Here is a 23876-nt window from a genome sequence, read left to right as displayed (position 1 = left end):
AAGACGGTGCAGAAGAGAGTGGCGAGGATGATCAGGGGTCTGGAGACTGAGCCCTACGAGGAAAGTCTGAGGGCCTTGGGAATGTTTAGTTTGGAGAAGAGGAGATTGAGGGGGGACCTGATTGCTCTCTTTAAATATTCGAAAGGCTGTCATTTGGAGGAGAGCACGGAGCTGTTCCAGTTGGCAGCAGAGGAAGGGACTCAAAGCAATGGGCTTAAATTACATGCAGAAAAGTACCGGCTGGATATTAGGAAAAACTTTTTCACGGTCAGAGTAGTTCAGAGGTGGAATCAGCTGCCTAGGGAGGTGGTGAGCTCCCCTTCCCTGGCAGTTTTCAAGAAGAGGCTGGATGAATATTGGTCAGGGATGCTTTAGGCTCATCCTGCATTGGGCAGGGGGTTGGACTGGAAGGTTTGTACAGCCCCTTCCAACTCTGTGATGTTAATATGCGAATGACTCCATGCTCTGTATCTCGCTATCCAAATCCCCTGGTGACGCATTAGTGGTCTTAAGTAAGTGACTGACAGCTGTGGTCAAGGGGTTGAAAGCAAACAAATTCAAATGGAACCCAGGCAAGAGGGAAGTGATGCTGGTTGGGAAGCTGGGAAGCTGACCCTTGCTGATTTGGTTAAGAGCCTAAGGAGTATACTGCACCCAGCACTGCTGCTAGAGAAAAAAGTTAATGCAGCTGCAAAAAAATGCCTTCTTTCAACTCAGTCTCATCTGGAAAATGCCCCCCTAACTTGACATGGTTGATCTGGCCACCTGGATCCACTCCACAGTAACATCAAAACTTGACTACTGTAATGCACCGTACATACGTCTCTCTCAAAGTCAACTGAGACTCCAGTTGGTGCAGAACACTGTAGCTTGTTTATTATCAGCAGCTAGAGGGAGCATGCATGACTCCCACTCTGCATTGGTTACCTTTCAGATACTGAGTTCAGTTCAAGTTTTGACTACCACATACAAAGCCCTTCAGGGCCTTGGTCCCTCATATCTATAGGTGCACTTCTCCCCCTGCAGTCCACCATGGCAGCTTTGCTCATCCAAACAGAGCCTTCTGCAAGGGCTACCCTGCAAGTGAGCCACTGCCTGTACACGTGCATCCTCTGCTGCTGCAGTCACCTTATGGAGTGGCCTGCCTGGCAAGGATAGGAGGGCTCCCACTCTCCTGGCTTCCTGCAAATGATGCACAACGGAATGATTCAGGATTCACAGGTCGGGGGGGGGGCAGTACTGTAAGGAAAGGGTTCCGAGAGATGCTTCGGTAAAGGGACTGTCTGTTGGTGAAAGAATGTTCTTACTAAGTAATTTCTGCCATGTATAAATGCTTATGTTTTGTTTCAGTTTTACTTCAGCACTGCATCAGTTTCTGCTTGTTTTCACATTTCTGCACTGAGAAGATTTTCATTATAATTTTTTACCCAGACTTCGGGAGGGAAATGTTTATTGTTATTGCTTATTTCTGGGTAGGATATTACTGGTTCAGAATTTAAATCTGCATTCTCCTCCCCCCGCCTTTGAGAACATTATTTTCAATGGGAAATCTATTCAAGGGTGTGGGGCAGCTGTATATAAAGATGATGGCACCAACTTTGCACAGAACACAGTTCTCCCTCTAATTGAAATACTTCCTAAATTTCAAGCAGATTGAACAAATGAGGTTAATTTTACAGATGCCCAAAGTAGGTCCCTCTCTGAGTAGCTGCACATTACTTTTACAAGAAAAAAATCTCTTTCCAGCCCACAAGGAAAGGGGAAGCAGAGGAGGAGAATGGCAGCTTGGGGTTGGCTGATAATGATCTTTGCTCTTACCTTGCAATGATCTGATTGGAAGGGAGATAGATTGGAAGGGGAGGGGAGAGAAGGGAGGGAACAGAGAAGGAGCAGGACCATAGAAGAAAAGCAGACAGTTTGCAAAGACTTGACCAGTTGCAGACCTAATCAAATGCAAGCTCCAGAGCAGTTGCTAAGCGACCAGCTCTCCAGTTTGGATTGGCTGGAGTGGACCAGATAGTCAATACAGAGGAAAAAATGTGCTCATGTTGCATGACTGATAAGCACCAGAACTTGAAGAAAAACTACCAGATTTTTTCAGGGAAGGTTTGTTAATTATTGCAAGCATCTTGAATTTGTGTTACTACTCCAGATAATCAAGGTGATCATCTGAAACATGGATTTCTGTGTATATTTTCTGGTGGGGTGTTTTGTTTGGCACACCCCTAATTCAAACCCTCTTGCATTTTTATTGAATGTTCAAGCCATTTAGTGTATTGACATTCACTCTGTAATCTGCCTTGAGTCACACTGAAAAAGGCAGACTATATAATGTAAATATAAAAAAAATATGGAGCTTGTACCTTAGTAGCAAGATTAACCTTTTGCTTTTTTTCTGAAACTGAGCGCTGTGGAAAGAGGGTTGCATTTCCATCTCTGATGAATTAGCAGACATGACAAGAAGCGTGGCATTGGTTTGCCTAAAGAAAGTCTATGAATATTTGTAAGAACAAAAGAAAAACTAAGCCAGGTGGCATTTGAAGAGTCGAGCCCTTAGGCCTGGCTTTGTGCTCACCTCCTTGGGGCTTGGCGGGTCCATCAGACATCACTCTCCTGAGGGCCAGCTGGCCCAGGTCTTTGCTGTCACTGGCTGGTGGAGGCAGATTGTCAGACTGAGTTCTTTGAATGGGGAGGTCGCCTGCAATGCTGTGTCTGTGCTGCTTCCTTGCATGGTTAGACTGACCGCTTTTGTGTGCTGCTGTGGCCGTGTGGGTGAAATGGAAACCCAGAGTGTGTATCCTCAGATGGAACCAGCTTAAATGTCAGTCATGCAAACAGAAGTGGGGGGAGGGGGGGTCTTTTCCATATTTAAATATGTCAGTGTCTGAACACCAAAGAGACATCACATGCACAGCATTAAAAAGGGGTAATTAAACTGGCTGTTTCTTTTATTAACAACACAAAAGATGAAGAAAATTGAAAGTGTTTTAATTTTTTCTTTCTGCATTATGCCCCAGTGGCTTTATGGTCTACCAGTTAATCATGAAAATGACACAAGGATGCCACAGGTGGGTTATATTCATTGGCCCATGACTAAACCCTCAACCAGCAATTACAGGAGGGACGATCTGCACTCTTTGTTAAACCTCCTTTTGCATTTTAACAATTTTAACAAAAATCAGTTCCACTCATGACATAACATAGACTCAGCACAGCAAGTGAGATGGTTGTTAACAGGTTCTAATATGTTTTAATCATCATTGTTTGTGTGTTCTGTACTTGGCTGCTTGCTGGCTTATAAAATCTCCAAGGGTGTTGCCTTTACTGAACATGTCAAAAAGCAGAGTGGCCATGGCTGGCGGGCACAAAACCACGCCCAGTTCAGTGAAGTTTGAAATTTTTTACAAGTTTCTTTAGGATTTATAGGTTCTTGGTTACAAATTACTTGTTTTACTCAGTAAGATGTGGGGGATGGAAGCCAATATATGATATCTGAATTATTGGTTGAGGTGTTTAGTTACACTAAAGCAATGACACACAACTTAAATTTTCCCACATTGTGCAGTGCTGTGGACTATGGAATGAATAGACACAAAAGCGGAGAAACAGCCAATTTTAGAACAGTCTATGTAAATAAAAAAGGAGAGCTAAAGAGGAGGAAGATATTGTATTTATATGTATTGGCACACAGAGAAACAGAGATATGCTGAGCAAGGAGAACGACAGAACAGAAAGAAAAGCCCAGCAAGGAAAGGACTGCTGGACCAGGGATGGGGAGAGCGACAGATGAACATTAAGCTGCCATGCTGAGGGATTTTATTTGCGTGTTTTACTTGGTTGAAGGTGGAGCTGTTGGACAGCTGCTTCGGCAGCGGCGATGGCGGCGCCAGCATCTTCCAGGTGAGTTTGAGTGACGCTGGTTTTGCTTTGGCTGCGGGATGGTCCGTGTGAGCGCAGGTGTCCTTCAGAGGATGACTTGGAGCTTCCAGGGCTGCTGTGGGACTTCTCAATGGTGGGCACCTGCATGTCTGATGAGGAAGGAAAAGGGCAAAATGCTGCGCTTATCCGTTAAGAGCAGTATCTCGACTTCGTGGGCAGAAAACCTCTGTAGCCATAGCAATGGTTCTGAAAGCTCTGCTGGCTAAAGGCCTCCTCGGGTGACCCCGGCCACTCAGAGCCTGTCCTGGTGGCGAGAACCTTTAACTGCAAGAGGCGGTTGCTGCTGAGGGCTCAGCACGGGCTACCAGGGGGCGGCAGCTTTTCCCAAAGGAAATCTTCATATGTCTATGAAGGCACAGAAAAATCTCTTACCTTTTGATGGATCAGGAAAAATCCCATGACTTCTGCTCTTGATGACAGACGGTTTGGGTGAATGCTGGCTGCTCTGTCCAGAATGGGATTTCCCATGGTCAATGCTTTCACTTTGCTCCTTCAGGGGATACCACCGAGGAGTATTATCCAGTTGAGAGATGCTCGATAGTTCAATTAACACCTGCACAGTAGCAAAGAGAGTGCATTGTTTAATACATTCCAGAATGGATCCTGATCTGATTAATGTGCATGCAGTTCAGGGCTTTCTCCAGTCAAAGCAAAGTACAATGCCAAATACACTACCAAAATACATCTGAAATGTAATACAAAGGTAGAGAAAGTTCCAAGAAAAAACAGGCTACTAGGAAACATTTCCTAAGTGGTATTTTTCCTTCTAATTTTTCCATGTGGCACCCACCTAATTGTGAGGATAATGATGCAAAGAGCTCTTTACAGAGAACTGGAATCCAGGCCCAGGAAGCTTATCACTGAAATTTTGACTGCAGGGAGACACAGGTGTGACCCCAAAAGAGAGTCTTCTTGCAAGTTGTGGGAATTAGTGTGCAAGGACAGGGGGTAACTGTGAGATCCTTCACCAGTTTTTACCAGGTCCCTTCCCTCAGAGGACTCTCGAAATGACCAAGTGAGTGTATGACAAAAATGATGTTTATTAAAGGGGTATCAAAAGCAATCATACAAGAACACACAACACACACACACACACACACAGAGTTTCCTAGGAAAAGCAAAGAGGAGCTTGGATAGAGTTTCAGGGTTTGGAGGTTGTAGTTACCAGTCCAGAAGAGAAGTAGCTTCAGCATCCAGTGCTGTGCAGTGAGAAGGGAAAAAGGGGCCCAGACATGGGTGTGCATGCATGGATCCGAAGGGCACATACACTGAATGAGGTAGCAGGTAGTCCAATTATACTGTGGAACATACCCTGGGGCAGGATTATGTTTTCTGCCCAAAACAGTAACTTAATGGTAGTCTCTGGGGTGAGACAATGAAACTGGGAAGGTTTGAATAAGTTTTCCTGGGCAAAGGTAAAGTTATCAGTAATGATTAATGACCTGCAATGGTTGGGTGGCTGAGACTATCAGAGCCCTGAATAGCTCAAAATGGGAGAGTGAATAAAGGGAAGATTGGCAGGGTGGGTGATGAGATTAATTCAGGGACTCCTGGACAACCCTATTGTCTTAGGATATTTTGCACATCTCCGGGGCATGGGGATAAAAGCTAGTCTCACCTGGTGACCCATACGTCAGTAATTTTCCAGCTCCCAGCCAGGATCTGGCAGCCATTTTCCTGCTTTGCTAGGCAGTGTTTTTGTGTTTAAGCACATACCAAGAGGGGCTTGTGATATTGCCATATTCATAAGCCTTCTATTAGTCTGACTGCTAACAATGGAGGAGGGGGCACAGCAAAATGAAGATGGGATGGGCTGCAGCATGAAGGGGGAAATAGGCAGTAGTCCCCCCACCTCTTGTGCAATCCTTTGCTCCATTTGCAGGGGGAATGTGTATTTATTTCAGCTAGAGATGGGCATGAACAGCAATACGAACAAAAAAAAAGCCACAAACAGCCCAATCTGCTGTTCGTGAACAAGCTGTTCATGAGGCCCCATTCTAAATGAACAGGTGGTCATTGCAAGCATTGTTTGTTGCTGTTCATGAAGCCAGATGGTCTGGCACCTGCAATCAATTCCCTTGGCAACTTAGGCGGGGATTGTCTGAACTCTGTCTGAACTCCTGCTGTTGCCCTGGAAACCCCAATCTAAGACCAATTTAGCTTGATAGGCAGGTCTTCCTTTCAAGTGTGGAGCTCCAAATTTATTACAAGGGAGGAAAGACCAGGGGGGAGGGGGGCTCCCAGCTCTGGCTTAGTTTGCAGACAGCGGAGAGGGAGAGACAGTTGCTGTTGGCATTTTGATAGAGAGAGTGCATTGGAGCTTGAATTTTCTTTGTAAGTGGTGGGATAGGGATCTACCTCTTCAAGTTCCAGGGCTGCTGCCAGGCTCTGGGCCAAGCTATTATTTATTATTGGTACCTTTCCTGGTGCCTGCTCAGGACAGGTTTCTGGGAGTGGTGCAGTAGGGATCTTGACTTGGATGATGGCTGGAGGAGAGCCTGCTGGCCCCCACAAACAGCCAACCACGAACATGTTTGTGAACAGGGCCATGTTTGTGGTTGTTTGTGAGTCCCTGTTCATGGATGGCAACGAACAACGAACATCATGTTCATTTTTTTTCTGTTCGTGCCCATCTCTCATTTCAGCTCCTCCTCCTGTGCCCGAGGATCCTCTAGGAGCAGCTTTTCAAGGCATGCAGGAAAGGGCACTGGAAAAAGGAGGGTGGCAAACATCGCTGGCACAATTCACACATTTTATGGGAAGGTTCAATAGAACTATTATCTTTCTCCATAGAAGCATATTATCTCTCAAGGATAATGGAACTGCTCATGTGAATGAAAAATGTATTATGGGAATGTTGACTACCCTGTGTTGTGAGGAGGAACAGCAATGAAGCTAGAAATATGGGACACTCACCTCACCAAGCAAATCATTGGAGGAGAATCTATCATAGTCCCAAACAGTTACTTCCAAGGTTTTCTTCTTCAGCTACAGTTAAAATTGAAAGAGAATTAGCTTGAAGCTGGCAAGTCCAACCCATAAGACACGATCTCTTTGTTGCCACCTGCCCCCAGCACTTCTTCAGCAGGACAGCCAGGGAATTATTGCCTGCCCATCAACCTTGGCTTTGGAACTCAGCTCGGGGAATTTGGTGCAGCGGCTATGCCAAGCTTGGCTCTGCTCCCAGAGTTCACACTCTGACTTTTAAAAAGTTGGTAGCAGCCACTCATCTTCCCACAGCGTTCAGTGACAAGAGCTTAGCATAAGAGCACTCTGAGGCATGGCTGAGCCAGTTTACGTGACCATTTCAAACTGTGCTTCTCATAGATTTGGGGACAACAGACCCATCACCTAGCTTAGCACTTTACTGTTATTAAGGGGACTTCTCAAAAGTGAGTTGTTTACCTTACTACATCCAGCATTAACCTGCACAATATATGCATTATTTGTCAAGTAGGCAACAACACTCATTTAAATCTGTTTCACTAACTGATTTGAACCGATCCACCTTCATTAACCTGACTAACCCCCTGTAAAGTCTTCTAAACCAGTGAATTCAAAAAGAGTCCAGTAGCACCTTTAAGACTAACCAATTTTAATGTCCTTCTGCTCTGTACATTGGACAAACCAGCCAACCTCTACGCAAAAGAATAAATGGACACAAATCTGACATTAGAAATGGAAACGTCCAAAAACCAGTGGGAGAACACTTCAATCTACCAGGACATTCCACCAAAGACTTAAAAGTCGCTGTGGTTCAACAGAAACCCTTCAAAAACAAAATCCAACGGGAGGCTGCTGAATTGGAATTCATATGCAAATTTGACTCTGTCAAGCTGGGACTGAATAGAGACTATGAATGGTTATCACATTATCACAGGTAACAGATTTCCTTTACAGAGGCGTGGTCTGGGGGAGCCCAGAGACGCCTGGTGTGGGCTTTGTTTGTCAATTATCTCAGCCTGAGTGCGTGTGGGCTTTTGGGGACCACAGTTCTCTTTGTCAGATGCAGCTGGCAGGGAGAGCTGTGGTTATCGAGGGCTTATACTACATAAGAATTGTATACCTTCACTGCGGCAAACTGACTCCACACCAAAAGGAGATGTTTACATTTACAAGCAAAGGAATGTTTTGATTGCCTTCACACTAATTGCATTCTGTCCCCTTGTGATATATGTCCCGTTCTTTCCCCTCCCCTCCTCTTCTGTATTTGACCAGTTCGGATCAGGCATCTGATGAAGAGAACTTGATTCTCGAAAGCTTATGCTACAATAAAATAAAATTGGTTAGTCTTAAAGGTGCTACTGGACTCTTTTTGATTTTGCTACTACAGACTAACACGGCTAACTCCTCTGGACCTAAACCAGTGAATGTCACCTCTAACTGTAGTTTATACAATAAAATGATCATGCAGCATGTGATTCAGTATTTCCTTTTGACTGTAATGAGCCTTAAGTTAACTAAGGGCGAACTCAGACAGCAAGGCAGAAAAAAATCCTCCCACTTCATTTTCTTCACGTCACTCAGTAGTTTATAAGCCTCTATATTACATGGCTTGTCAATCTAAATAAGCCTTTATACTTGTGTCAAAGGAGCATAGACAGCTTTTCTCATCTCATCCCATTCAAACTGTTCCTGTCAAAAATTCCCTTCTATTCATTAAAGATTCTCAGACCTCCCTTGTTCTCTTTGGATCAGTTTCCAAGGACTCCGTATATTAATTACTCAGTTCGCACAACCTCTGCCTCTTAATATTTCTCTATATAGCTTTGTGCCTCATTTTGTAACTTTATATCTACACATACACACCAGTTTACCAGTACAGGATACACTTCTTACGTCTGATGAAATGTGCTCCAGAAGCTTAATCCCTAAATGCCAAGTATCAATACAAAGATAATAATAAACACCCATTGCTTAAAAATGCTTAATCATGTCTGATTATTTTGGGGCAGGAGCAGGTCGAATTTTGAATTTCAGACTTTGTATGTACTTTAACTAATTCCAAACAAGATGTATTTTAAAACCACAAACACAAATTACCGCAAACACCTTGGAGGCTGAGCCTACACTTGGCTCCCCGCTTCCTTCCCCTCAGAAACACTGCAGGGGCAGCTTGAGCAAGACGGCGTGTGGCTTCTCTGAGGACGGGGGATCTAAGGGGCCCCCGCACTCTCCCACAGCACTGCTGGTGTCTGATAGGCCATACAGATGGTTCGTGCGTGGAGGGAATCAGAGTTCAGTGCTAGTGCACCGTAGCCGTGGATGCAGCAGAGAGAGACTTGCGGAAGCACCAACTGGCCGGGCGAGTGGATCTCTGGGGTGCCACATCCCGCTCCCCCTTTTGTCGTTTGCTGGTGTGTGTGCAAAAAGTCACACCTGGGGCTTTAGCCTTCCTCTCCCTTCTGCCCAAGTGGAGTTTGAACGGGGAGCTCCAGCCATGCTATCCCAGCACCTTTCCACTGAGCCAGGTTGATCTGTGTGGTATTCTCTGCCTGGCCCCATATGGCTGGTGGTGACATCAGAGTTGCAGGGGGGTGTCCAGTCCAGAACCTGTGACCTCTGCTGCCTCTGAGGCTTGGGGGCTGGTACTGAGTGTCGGGGCTGTGGGTGCAAGCCTGGCCTGGCCTTTTCGATCCCCTTTCCTTCCTGTTTTTACTTTTCCCTCTGGGTTGGAGGGGAGGCAGCTAACTGATCAGGCCAGACCTAGGCCTCTACAACTATAACCTCTCCTCCAGCCCTCCAGCTATGGTCAGAAGATCTAGGCCTCTTCTTCTGGACGGCTTCTGGGAGTTATATTTAAAGCAATAGTACCAATATAGCAAAGATCCAGCCATTGGCCTATCTCCTTCCTGAAAGAAGGTAGGGAGCAAACTAATGCTGCTAAAGTTATGCGGGGGGTCTGCATGCCCCCCATTACAGCAGCCCTTAGGATTGCTCTGTCTGTGTATGTTTTAACTCCTCAGCCAGGGTAAAGGTAATGAGCCTGCAAAATGGGATTGGGGGGGGGGGAGAAATGAAGGCTTACTAGTTGGTTTGCCTCAGCATTCTTGCACCCATGGAGGATTCTCTCAAAAGATAATAAAATGAAATGGGCCACAAGCACAATGCCAAGAAGCCAGGATCCGGCTTTTTGCAAGCCTTGGTGTTCCCGGAGTTCCCAGGGGTTGCAGGCAGAACTGCACCAAAAGTCAAAAACTGAGTGGCATTCACAGAATACATGGTGAATTCAGCCGCCCTGAAACTGACTTGGGCTGAATCCACATTACCTCCGCACGTCCCGGTGTTGCACTAAATGTTCGCTAAACACCCGGAAGTATAGCGTCTTTCAAGCGCGATTTCTGAATTGCGCTAGAAAGACGCTATACTTCTGGGTGTTTAGTGAACATTTAGTTTAGCAACACGGGGACGCGTGGAGGTAATGTGGATTCAGCCGTGGTTCCAGGGAATTTTTATCCCCTTAGTCCCCCTTTGTCAGCAGCTCTACTGATGCCTCATTAAATCAGAGAAAATTAATATTATTTCATGCTGTAATGAGTGCCTACGAGTAAAGGGGGTATCAGAGTCATGGATTTCTTCCAGGTGTGCAATTCTGTTTCCCCTACCAGTTCTCTAATCTTTTGGAAAGCCTGTCTCCAGCCTGTGCTGGCAAAGGTGTTCACACCACAGTCTTAGTGGTGAGAGACATCATCCCTCTCTATACTGCCTTGGTCAGGCTGCACCTGCAGTACTGTGGGTAGTTCTGGAGGCCTCACTTCAAAAAGGATGTGGCCAAAATCAAGAGGGTGCAGAAGAGAGTGACAAGGATGATCAGGGGTCTGGAGACTGAGTCCTACGAGGAAAGGCTGAGGGCCTTGGGAATGTTTTGTTTGGAGAAGAGGAGATTGAGGGGAGACATGATTGCTCTCTTCAAATCTTTGAAAGGCTGTCATTTGGAGGAGGGTAAGGAGCTGCTCCAGTTGGCAGCAGAGGATGGGACTCAAAGCAATGGGCTTAAATTACATGCAGAAAGGTACCAGCGGGATATTAGGAAAAACTTTTTCATGGTCAGAGTAGTTCAAAGGTGGCATCAGCTGCCTAGGGAGGTGGTGAGCTCCCCCTCATTGGCAGTTTTCAAGAAGAGGCTGGATGAATATTTGTCAGGGATGCTTTAGACTCATCCTGCATTGGGCAGGGGGTTGGACTGGAAGGTCTGTATGGCCCCTTCCAACTCTGTGAATCTGTGACTGAAAATGCATTATATTGAGCTTCACATGAGCCAAGAGCAATGCATTGGCTACATCTGGTATGAAATAGAAGTTATAGTCACAGACCTGCTCCATGGAGATGTTTTTATAAATGACTGTCTGGTTCCATTCAGGATTCAGGCTTTTTTGTATGTATTTAGTTCTCCTCTTATTCTCAACACTGCATTGGAAGAAAACAAGAAAGATATTTAATGATTTTTTACTTGTCTCATCCAGTTTCGATACAGAAACAATGACAAAAAACAAAGAAAGCCAAAAATTCAGGCCAGCTCAATGCAGTGGTGCTAGATTCGCTCTGGTAGTCATTTGCCCTCAACATTCCCAGTTCATTTGGTGAAAATGTGACTTTTGAATCCCAACTCTGCCTACTAAAGAAACTTTTCAACCTTCAGCCTGTGACTGACAAAACACAAGTACCTTTGTTATATTTACAAATTATTGTTTTTGTTTTTCAGCAGAAGCTTTCATTATAGGAATAAATGAGGATTGATTGGTTTTCTTGCAAAGCTTCCTTCCGCTCCTTAGGCAGAAATTTAAATCCATTGTATTTTTATTCTCTATTCATTAATCATCAGAAAATTATCTCTTGAAAACGTGAAAAGGAAGCTCTGATCAAAGGAATATCTTGTTAATGACAGAAATATTATTTTAAGTTCAATCCCTTTCTGCCTCTTCTGGCAAAATCAAACCTAGTAGCCCGGTGAAAGCTGCTTTTTCTGTTAGGTACATTTTAGGTCTTTTTGCTGAATTATCTGATTTTAAGATATTGTTGGTGCCGGGGGGTGGAGAGAACTTGAAAGAGAAGGACGGGCCAGGAAAGGACAAGAAAGGATCCTCCGCTTGTTCCCATCCATTCTTCTCTTTCTTCCTCCAGCTGAGGGGACCTTGGAAATCTTGCTGATCACCCACTGAGCCTGAAAGTGTGGCTGCTGAATGCCAAGTTGGTCTAAAAGAGAGCATCCCTCATCTAGGACTTATCACTAGGTAAGAAGGCAGACCTGGTCCGCTTCATGGAGACCTGGGTGAATAGAGGAGGAGGAGTTGCTCTCTCCCAGCTTCCCCCCCCCCAGCTTCCTTGTCTAGCATCAACATAGATTTGATGAGTAGGAGGGGCGGGGTGAGGGTGGTCTATTTGGTCTTTGTTGCTGTGGAGAAATGCCCTTTGGTTTGTGGAGTTAACTTTCTATGGGCTGCAGAGGGGAGGGGCCAGTTCCAGAGTAGAAGGCGATTGGAGGGAGAGCGAGTCAGAGCCTCGCTACAAGTGACATCTTTCACGCGAAGGGCACCTGATCATTTTCGCCAGTCTTTCTGGGTACTGAAGTCCCTCTCCCACACCCCTTTTCCTTCTGTTCCTTCCCCTCTCTGTTAGCACGGCTGCCTGAAGAGATGGAGAAAGCCTACGACAGCAGCTTTTGCAAGTCGTCTTGCTGGGGGGTGGGGAATGCTCTAGAGAAAGCTGACATGTCGGTGAAGTCCTCCCCTCTCTGTTAGAACTGTTAGGATCGCTGCCTTAAAAATCAGAGAAAGCCTGCGTTTGTAAATCGTTTCTCCAGTCGCAAGCCTGCTCTCAATGATCTTTGGGGGCGGGCAGCTGCAACTTTCTTAGCTTTCTCCAGAGCATCCACCCCCTCCCCGAGCAAGACGATTTGCAAAGTTGCAGCTGCCCGCCCCCAAAGATCATTGAGAGCAGGCTTGCGACTGGAGAAACGATTTGCAAACGCAGGCTTTCTCTGACTTTTAAGGCAGCGATCCTAACAGTTCTAACAGAGAGGGGAGGACTTCATCGACATGTCAGCTTTCTCTAGAGCATTCCCCACCCCCCACCCCCCGGCAAGACGATTTGCAAAAGCTGCTGTCGTAGGCTTTCTCCGTCTCTTCAGGCAGCCGTGCTAACAGAGAGGGGAAGGAACAGAAGGAAAAGGGGTGTGGGAGAGGAACTTCAGTACCCAGAAAGACTTGCGAAAATGATCAGGTGCCCTTCGCGTGAAAGATGTCACTTGTAGCGAGGCTCTCAGTTGGTGGAGGGGAGTTGGAAGTTGACAGTTGGAAGTTAACAGCTGGGGAGTTGAGGGAGAGATGGCTCTGAGGGGAGAAGTAGATCTAGTGTAACCCCAGGTATCAAAGGACTGGGCCTGCCCTGCACAACATCTAATTAGGGCATGAGGGAGAGAGAGGAGGGGTTTCTGTTTCTGTTTTATTATTCCTTCCGTTCACTGTATATTTGCCTGTGTATAGTTAGAAGTAAATAAATGAGTTTTGGAATTTATGAAGGAAGACAGCTCTTCTGTTCCACATAGTCCCCTAACCGCTTGGGCCCCCTAGCAGAAAAGGGAGGTTAGGGGCTGTCCTGCCTAACCAGGACCCCATACAGGGACAGTGGTGGCAGCAACTACCCGGAGACAGGAAAAGGAGACAGCCCCTTCAGGTGCCTGGCCTGAGGTGAAAAGAGAGGGGTAGGCAGAGCGGGGTTTGCCAGTGGGAGGAAAGGCCCTGATTTGCCACAGTTGCACTCACCAGATGCTTTGTTAGCCAGTCCCAGTTTTGAGTGTATGTCCTTGATGGGAATCAAGATGGAGGTGGGATTCTGTCAGCCCGCCCTGTTACCCAGCAATTAGGGCATGAGGGAGATAGAGGAGGGGTTTCTTTTTAGGTTGTATTATTCCTTCCGTTCACTGTATATTTGCCTGTGTATAGTTAGAAGTTAAATAAATGATTTTTGGAATTTATGAAGGAAGAAAGCTCTTCTGTTCCACATAGTCCTCCAACCGCTTGGGCCCACTAGCAGAGGAGGGAGGGTAGGAGGCTGTCCCGCCTAACCAGGACCCCATACAGGGACAGTGGTGGCAGCAACTACCCAGAGACAGGAAAAGGAGACAGCCCCTTCAGGTGCCTGGCCTGAGGTGAAAAGAGAGGGGTAGGCAGAGCGGGGTCTGCCAGTGGGAGGAAAGGCCCCGATTTGCCACAGTTGCACTCACCAGATGCTTTGTTAGCCAGTCCCAGTTTTGAGTGTATGTCCTTGATGGGAATCAAGATGGAGGTGGGATTCTGTCAGCCCGCCCTGTTACCCAGCAATCTTCCTGCATAAACTGATAGAGGTGACTTTGGACTTGGTGCTGAAGGCCCCCAGGTTTGTTGTTCTTGGGGTCTTCAGCACCACTCTTCCCTTGTCATGCAGCAGATGGCCTAAATTACTCTCAGCCGGTGGCTGACATTCCATCCCTGGGCAAGGTGATTGAGCTGGCAGGTTCAGATGGTCTTAGAGCAGATGAATGATCTAGACAGAGTTCAGTTTGGATTCATGCCTGGATTGGGGACAGAAATGGCCTTCATTACCTTGACTGATAACCTTCCCCGAGAGAGTGTCGGGGGAGAGTGTCCCTGTTAACTCTCCTGGGCCTTTCAGTGGCTTTCTCTACTGTCGACCATGATAGGCTGGGGGTGGAGGCCCTGTGCTTCGGTGGTTCTGCTCTTAATTGACTGGCCTGTTCCAGAAGGTGCAGCTTTGGGGAATGTTGCTTGGGCCTGTGATGGTTACGCTAGAGGGTCTCACAGGGTTCCATCTTGTCTCCTGCTGATAACATCAACATGAATCTGCTGAGAGAGATCGTCTGGGGCTGGAGTGAAGTGTCACCAATATGCAGAGGATACCCAGCTTTATTTCTGCTTAACAGCTGAGTCAGGTGGATCCATGGAAGTTCTGAATATATGCCCAGATAAGGTGACAAGATGGATGAGGGCCAATAAAATGAAGCTCAATCCAGAGAAGAATGATACTGGCTAAGGAGAAGCTGCTCAGGGATTACACAGCCAGCCTGTCCTGGAGGGGGTTTTGCTCCCCTGAAGGAACAAGTTTGTAGCTTAGCTCAGTTTAGTTTATTGGATTTGTGTCTTGCCCTCCCTGCATGCAGGCTCAGGGCTGCTCACAACAACAATTGAATACAAATTTAAATAACTTGGAACAATGATAAGACATATAAAGCCAATCAATAAATAGGCTGTACTAAAACCATAAAAAGCAGATAGTGAGAGGATGGAACAATCACGTTTATGGCCGCATGGCAGGGGCACGAACAGTTGTGGGGGCATTGTCAAGCCTCAGCCAAAGGTCCGGCGGAACATCTTGGTTTTACAGGCCCTGTGGAACTGCAAGAAATCTTGTAGCGTCCAGGTGTCCAATGGTAGAGAGTTCCACCACGTTGGAGCCAGGGCTGAAAATGCTCTGGCCCTGGTCGAGGTCAGATGATTTTCCCTCGGGCCGGGGACCACCAGCAGCTGCTTTTCAGCTGAGTGCAAGGCTCTCTGAGGGACATAATGGGAGAGGCGGTCTTGCAGGCATGTCGGTCCCATTCTGTTTAGAACTTTGAACGTCAAGACCAAGACCAAGGATCCAGAATTCAACTGGGAGCCAGTGCAGCTGTTGAAGCACCGGAAGTGTGCCCTGAATGGTGTCCCCATAAGGATGCATGCTGCTGCATTCTGGACCAGTTGCAGTTTCCGGTTCAAGCTACAGGCAGCCCTGCGTAGGGCAAGTTACAGTAGTCCAGCCTGGAGGTGATAGCTGCATGGATCACCGTGGCTAAGTCATGGGAGGAGATAGGGGGCAAGTTGCCTGACCTGCCAAAGATGAAAAAAATGCAGACTTGGCAACTGCCGAGAGCTGGGCCTCCTCAGAAAGCGTGGCATCCAAGGTCACACCCAGACTCTTCACCATCGCCACAGGCACCAGCTGCACTCTGCCCAGGGCTGGGAGCTGGATCCCTCTACTCACCTTCCCGTGGCTCAGATACAGGACCTCTGTCTTCGGAGGATTCAATTTCAGCTTGGGGGTGCTGTTGGATCCTGCCCTACTGTTGGTTCTCCTCCATGGCAAATGTGCCTTTTATTCACTATTTAAAAAAACCTTTATTTTTCAATTTTTAACCACAAATATAACAAATATAACTTTTTCTCAACGTCAAGTCTAACATTTACAATTTTTTTTGGTTATTTATGATTTTAGTTTCTTTGAAGGCTTTTTGAAAGGTAAAGTTCTGTGTTGTGCTGTGTTGGACTTTGATTAATTGGAGAAGATTTGGTTGGTGAATCAATTTATCATCTTGAGCAGTGTTATTAGGCAGTTTATTAATAAATGAATGAATGCTATAGTATTTCTGGTTGTACATCATTGGCAGTGATGAATGAAAAAAACAGGTACCATTTCTCTGTGAAATCAGTTGGCTTGGGGCCTTTAATCAACTTTGGCTGATACACCAGCTACAAACGATCCTTGAAAAGTGTGATCTGGCCATGGTATTCCATGCTCTGATCACATCCAATTTAGACTATTGTAATGTGCTTAAAGCCCTGACCTGGATAGCCCAGGTGAGCTTGATCTCGTCAGATCTCAGGAGCTAAGCAGGGGTGGTTCTTGGTTAGTAATTGAATGGGAGACCTCCAACGAAGACCAGGGCTGATGAGGCAGGCAATGGCAACCCACCTCTGTCAGTCTCTTGCCAGGAAAACCCCACCAGAGGTTGCTATCAGTCAACTCTGACTTGAGGGCACTCTCCAGTCTCCACCCCCAATGTGCTTAAAAGGGGCTGCCTTTTAAACTGTTCCAAAAACTTCAGTTGGTCTAATTGAATGCTATTGTCAGAGGTTGGTTACAGGGATGATATCACCCATGCTGAAATATCTGCACCGGCTAACCGTCTTGTTTCCAGGCATGATTCAAACTGCTGGTTCTTACCTTTAAGGCCTTAAATGGCTTGGGGCTAGGATACCTGAAGGACCGTCTCCTTCCACACTTTCCAGCCTGCCAGATAAGACCTGCCTCTCAAGTCCTATTCTTGGTGCCCGTGCCTGCAGAGGTGAGGCAGGTAGTGACTATAGACACGTCATTTCCTGTAGTGACACCCTGCTTCTGGAATGCTCTTCCTCTTGAGGCTCATCTTGCACCCATGTGCCCTGGCCAACACTGGGCTGCCCTTGGGTCTGTTCCAGAACCTGAATCTGGTCCAGAATGCAGCGGCGCATATTCTTTTTTTTTTTTACTTTTTATTTTTGAAAACAGTTTTTACTTTTTTTAGAACAAAGATAACTATTAGATTACAAATTTAACTGCTTATTACAAGAAAAAGAATAAATAATAATAAAATAAAAACAAGTATATAGGTCCTATATACAAAGGGGAAAGCACTTATAGTATTTTCATTAATAAAGTAAGCATGAATGGGTCAGAGCTTAAAGGGTATCCTATACTCAAGTGTAGGGTCCCTGATATTGAAGGAGTCTGTCGATACGGTTTACTCCATTTGGTTTCCTGGCTGATCGTAGAGTTGAAAAGTTTGAGCTCTTCTCAAGAGGTTGAATAAAAGATTAAGTCCACTTGCTAAAATGAATAGATATTTTCTCTTATACATAATAGCCATATCCTTAGCTAATAAATGTTATTAAATTCTTTGGTCCTTCCAACAAGCCAAGTTCAAATGATCCCGGCTTCCCCAGTCACCATCTTGCTTCTACCCTCTTATGGTTATATGCATTACAATTATCTCTACGAAAAATAACATAAAACAAACAAACAGTCCTCCTGGGTCCGGCCTTACTAAAGAGGCTGGAAATGTAGAGCACCAGGGGCTCTATTCCTGGGCGGGGCGGGGGGGACTTAAAAGGAGAAAAACAATACTGAAAGCTACAGACCTATGGACCCTGCCCTAGCCCCAACAGATAAATTATTTAAAGATTGCCAAATGCACAGCTTCAAAAATAATGGTTGTTGTGGGTTTTCCGGGCTGTATTGCTGTGGTCTTGGCATTGTAGTTCCTGATGTTGGTGACACTGAGAGATCTCTGTCTTTTGGTGCTACACCTCTGAAGATGCCAGCCACAGCTGCTGGCCAAACGTCAGGAACTACAATGCCAAGACCACGGCAGTACAGCCCGGAAAACCCACAACAACCATCGTTCTCCGGCCGTGAAAGCCTTCGACAATACAACTTCAAAAATAGTTTGTGAGACATTTGCAGTCAGCCATTTTGCTGAAGTCTAGGATTAGATCTCCTCTCTTTGCCAATCATCTTAGGCATTGTCAAGTCCTTTATTGCAGGTTTCACAGATGAGTCAGGTGAAGTTTTCAGATTTAGTGTAGTTAATAGAGTTTGTCCTTTTGCCAGGTCTCGAGCGTAGTGTAGGGTTCCCTTGTGAAGCACAGACAATTTTGCGTATGATCCAATCCATCTGCATTTGATAGAAGGTTAGTTATGGGCTTTAGATTGCGACGCATTTGCACAGTTACTGACAGGAGGTCTTGATAAACTTGTATTTCTTTATCATGGTACATTAATAGCCTTGCTTACGGGCTTCTTGCAAAGTTTTTTCTTTAGATCTGAAGTCCCAAAAGCACACCAGTATGCCTCTTGGGGTCTACGTTCTTTTTGGCTCAGAGGGGCCCAATCTATAGGCTGGCTCAGTGCTAGGGGCAAGGCCCTCTCCTAATTAAAGAAGTTCTGCCAGCCATGAAGAAATAAAGATAGATTAATATTTCCCTCCTCTTTCTCTTGTAGACCCCTACATTTTAAATGTTTCACTTTAAGTTGCCTTTCTAATTCAATCATCTTAGCAGTTAACTTGTCTTCCACTGCCTGGATTTGTTTTATTTCTTTCTGTAACGTGAGCCCTAATTCTAGGGCTGTCTCTGCTGTTTTTGAAACTGTAGATATGAATGTAGATGTAGTCTTTGATGTCTTTCAATTGTTGGACTATGGGCTCCAAAAAGCTGTTTTATTTTTTTGGCTAGATTTGCAGAGATTGCATTTCTAATTCTCTTCTCCACTTCTTGGAGAGAGTCTGCAAGTTCCTGCTTTGTCAGCCCGTCTGAATGGGAGTCCTGCCTTACCATTTTAGAGTCCTTACCGGGAGAGAGATCTTTGCTAGTTTTTTGTTCTTCCAATGCAAAGTAAGCTCTTACTGTTGTAGACTGCTACCAGGAAGGTTTTGCTTTACCCACTCCAGTCTTTCCCATCATTTGTATGCACAGCTTGGCTGTTTACGATCATTTTGAGCGTGGGCAAGGTCTGGAGCTTCCGCAAGGAGCATCCACCATCTTTCACATGGTGCTCTGCCCCCGCAGTGGGGCATGTTCTGACTGGGACTCTGTCCCAGTCACATACGACAACAGTCCTGTGCCAGCTGCACTGGCTCCCAGTGGAATTCTGGATCAGGTTCAAGGTTCTGGTCTTAACCTTTAAAGCCCTTGGCAGACTGGGACCAGCATATCTGCAGGACTGGCTTTCACCCTGTTTTCCCCAGAGGACGCTCCGTCCAGTGGATAAACATCTTCTGGTGGTCCCTGGCCTCAAAAAGGCTCACCTTAAATTAAAGCAGATTTACATAAATGGGACAAGAATATTCCCTCATGGTTCGAAAGATATCATCTGATTAAGTCATTTGCTCTCCCAAAGCTCCTTTTTTATTTAAGAGCAATCCCATTAACAATTCCACAAAAGAAACTTAAATCTTGGCAAAATATATTAAATCAATTCCTATGGAAAAAGAAACAACCGAGAATCGCTTTTAAAGTGCTTAGACTTAAAAAACAACAAGGAGGTTTTAACTCCCCCAATTTAGAACTTTACCAAACAGCCACTAGGTTGCTTAACACTTTACAAATTTTAATTTCAGCAAACACTATTGATTGGATTACTATATTAGAAACAGAAACCCAGCACAACAAAATACAAAATTTATTTTGGAACACTAAAAAAGATCGTCCTTATAAAATAAATAACCCCTTCTTAGAAGTGATAATCAACACCTGGGACCAAATCAGATACAAAATTATGCCAAAAATCTCAAGATTCTCATCTCAGGGCAAACTAGAGCTTTTAAAGAAATGTGGCCACACTCAAATATGACCCGCATAATTGATATAGCAACAAATAAAGGAATAATAAACAAAATAGAAATAGAACAGAAAATAAAACATAAAATACATTGGTTTACTTACCTCCAACTATCAAATATGTTACAACAACTGAAAATACGGGAAATATTTTTTAAAAATCCAACCGAATTTGAACTCCTACTAGATACCAAATCACTTAAACAAAAGGGATTAATTTCAAAATTATACAACGTTCTTTTACCCTCAATTCAAATTAAATTCTTGAGATGTCAAACAAATTGGTACTTAGACTGTAAAACAGAATTTACATCGGAACAATGGAGAGAAATCTGGACCTCAAATATATTAAACTCACAAATAATCGCTTCTCAAATTCAATCCTATAAAATAATTCATAGGTGGTATATAACGCCAAAAAACCTTTCACTGATAACTAAAACAAACTCACCGCTTTGTTGGAAAGATTGCGGTAATATAGGGACATTCGCACATTGTTGGTGGGGGTGCCCTCGAATAGAAATTTTTTGGAATGATATATTGGACCACATAAAAGAAATAACAGGCTACAGAATCCCTCTTGACCCGAAGATTTTATTTTTGAATCAATGGAACAATAATGATATTCCTCAAATTATAAGAGAATTAATCAGTAACCTCTTAATTGTAGCTAAGAATTTGATAGTTTTAAATTGGAAATCAAGAAAGGTTCCTTCAACAGACAAATGGCTTGAGAAAGTATGGGATTATTACATACAAGAAAAAATATATGATAAAATATATCAAAATGAACATTATCCAAAAGAAACTGACTTTATAGCAAAATGGTTACCATTCATTGCTTTCATATCTGTTACAAATCAACAATCCCCTAAACATTTACTCTTTATCGTACAAGACTGAAAAAATGGTTACTAAAATTGCACTTAAGCTTTAGTTTTCTCTGTACTAGCAAACTGGATTACTGATCATTATCTCTCTACTTTCTTTCTGTACAAAACTATGTTTAAAAACAACAAGTTTATATATATATATATATATATATATATATATATATATATATATATATATATATATATATACATACATATACATATATATACATGTATATAGTTAACTATTTACTTGCAGTTATTTTTCAACTTTGTATATTGAGTTTGAAACATTAATAAAAATGTATTTAAAAAAAAGGCTCACCTTGCCTCAACCAGGAGCAGGGCCTTCTTGGTCGTAACCCCCACCTGGTGGAACTCTCTGTCTATGGAGACCCGGGCCCAGCAGGAATTGTTATTCTTCCACTGGGCCCATAAGACAGAGATGTTCCACCACTGGGCACATGGTGGCTGAGCTGTGTGGGCAGTGGAACCAGCCTCCTGTTATGGGTGTGTGTGTGTTATTTTGCTAACATCTAGCAGTTTGCCATCTGGCCCCATGGTTTCTTGTAATTGCTGGGCCGTGCAATATGTGTGCTGCTGCCATTATCTTTTAGAAATCTCTGTTTTAAAATTGATCTTTTAGTTGTTTTTAAACTAAATTGTTATGCTGTTTTATATTTGCTGTATGCCGCTCTGAGCCCATTTGTGTTTGGCAAAAGAACAAAGAACAAATGAGTCCCAACAGCCCCCATGTCAGTTCAAACACAGGGTTCATTGTGCCGAACTGGCAAGCTAACCCATGATAAACATGCCATTCAGATAGCCGTGAGATGGCCCTATTAAGGGATACACATAAGAGGAGGAGGAAGAAATATTCAGTCAAATCCCAAAGAAGTAAGCATAACATGTAAAGCTAGTTTGGTGTAGTTTGGTGTAGTGGTTGTTTGTAAATCAATGGGCTTGGACTGAAGTAACTCTGCTTAGGATTGCACTGTTAGGCTGGAACAAAGTTTCAAACCTGGTTCAGTGGAGTGATAAGACAGGGATAGGAACCACCCCCGTCTCTCAAATCCCTGTATATTTTTGTTGCAACACTTGGAAATTACAGCTAAAAATGTTACATGATGTAGTTTGGTGTAGTGTAGCCAGTTTGGTGTAGTGGTTAAGAGCACGGGACTCTAATCTGGAGAGCTGGGTTTGATTCCCCACTCCTCCGCTTGAAGCCAGCTGCGTGACCTTGGGCTAGCCTCAAGATGAATGTTACATGGACTTCATGTGTAACAATTCCCCAGTGCATTGCTGTTCCATGTATCAGAAAAACAGTCCTAAGAAATAAGTGCAATACTTCTTTGCTGGTTTGGGATTTTTCAGTAGCCTGAGACAATGCACAACAAAGTCGTAGTTCAGGGAAATGGCCGTCAGTGCTTTCACTAGTCAGTGTAACTCTAAAATATTGATACATGCACAGAATATTAGCCATTTCACACACAGAGGCCCCAGAAAGCAAATTAAAGGATAGCCACACTACCTTGCATTTTGGACAACCATTACTTGACTGCACGGACCCAGAGAAGGTGTTGAATATTGACGGTAAAAGACAGGAGGCAGCAGGAGAGAAATCAAACAAAGAAGAGAGTAAACACTTGATGCAAACAGTCATGGTGAGTTTTCACATCAGAATTATGAAAAGTAGAAAGTTGCCCCAGGCAGCTGGGCACGCAGAAACTGTCTAAACCATTCGGCATCAGTCGGCAACTCAGAGCATACACTCACACCTCTGACTGCTTCCTCAGTTTGGCTATACTTACCAATGATAACTAAATACAAAAAATAAAGAAGAAGAGAGCTTTGAGTCTCAAAAGCTTATACTCTGAAAATCTTGTTGGTCTTCAAGGTGTCACTGGACTTTAATTTTGTAGAAAAGAATAATGTGATATTATTTTAACAGTTTTTCAGACACGAGCTAACACTAACATTTGTGGTGTACAATATTGCTCTCTCTAACTTTATTTACATATTAGTTATTAGACTTATTTACAAGGTGTCTACTCATATTTCGTCAGAAATATAACACATGATTTCATAGTAAAGTTGCTAACTCAACACACCTAGTTCTTCAAGAAGGTCAAATCTACTTCCAGGAGTCAGTCCAGATCTAGATGTTAAGAATGGATAATATTCTGATTCGCAGGTGGAACCAACAGCATGCATTTGGAAGAGCTGGGACTGCAGGATTTGGGCTAAACTGGAAACAACCGGGTACGTGACTTTATCTACCTATCTGCCCAACCTCAGAGGACTAAAAGTCCTTTGACTCAGAGGCAATGAGACAATGGCTTGTATTCTGTGATTCGTAGATGCTCCATTCTTCCTCTTCCATCAGCAGAAGAATTTTGTTCCCTCCCCACTGCAGCCTTCCAAACCAAGTGATTCCCAGTTTCTGATGACAAGGAAGTGAAGACAGAGCTCTTACACAGTGGCAAAAAGCGGGCCTGACATGGCCGTTATGGGGGGAGGGCTGTGGTGACCCTCCCTAAAAATCCCTTTCCTCTTCATCTAAGATGCCCCCAAGTTTGATGCTTCTAATTGTGCTGATGAGTAAAATGAACAACCTGTGGCTTTATTTCCTTTACTTCATTTATAGCCTTCCTTTCTCACTGAGACCCAAAGAAGCTTACAAAATAGGGGAAAAAAATCAGTTGGAAAGAATAAGATAATCAACAATGTAATAGGACTAGAGTTACAGGATTAGATAACCATGCAAGAGGAAAACTGTCTAAAGCAAGATGTACTATAAATAATGTCAAAAGTGGATGCTAAATATAGAAGGCAGTGCAGTGACGATATATCCACTTATGATACATACAATAAACTGTACATTTCTTTATAAAAGCATCTTCCTGGATTGTTCCATTCTATTACAGTTCTAATCTTT

The 23876-nt window shown here is 44.2% G+C and overlaps 1 protein-coding gene across 1 annotated transcript in view; it reads right to left on the bottom strand.

The window, feature by feature from the left end:
• Positions 1-23876, bottom strand: part of PCLO (piccolo presynaptic cytomatrix protein) — a 303767-nt gene that overhangs the window by 27601 nt on the left and 252290 nt on the right. The window contains exons 17-22 of the mRNA XM_055000594.1: positions 22470-22496; positions 11253-11346; positions 6856-6927; positions 4312-4492; positions 3834-4028; positions 2576-2758 (exon numbers count right to left, since the gene is read on the bottom strand). Coding sequence (XP_054856569.1) covers positions 2576-2758; positions 3834-4028; positions 4312-4492; positions 6856-6927; positions 11253-11346; positions 22470-22496 — 752 coding nt within the window. The remainder of the gene's footprint in view (positions 1-2575; positions 2759-3833; positions 4029-4311; positions 4493-6855; positions 6928-11252; positions 11347-22469; positions 22497-23876) is intronic.

This window comes from Eublepharis macularius, chromosome 16 (genome assembly GCF_028583425.1).
Source record: "Eublepharis macularius isolate TG4126 chromosome 16, MPM_Emac_v1.0, whole genome shotgun sequence".
In the NCBI taxonomy this organism is placed as follows: domain Eukaryota; kingdom Metazoa; phylum Chordata; class Lepidosauria; order Squamata; family Eublepharidae; genus Eublepharis; species Eublepharis macularius.
Note: the sequence above shows the minus strand (reverse complement) of the source record. Positions and strands in the feature narration are given on the sequence as shown.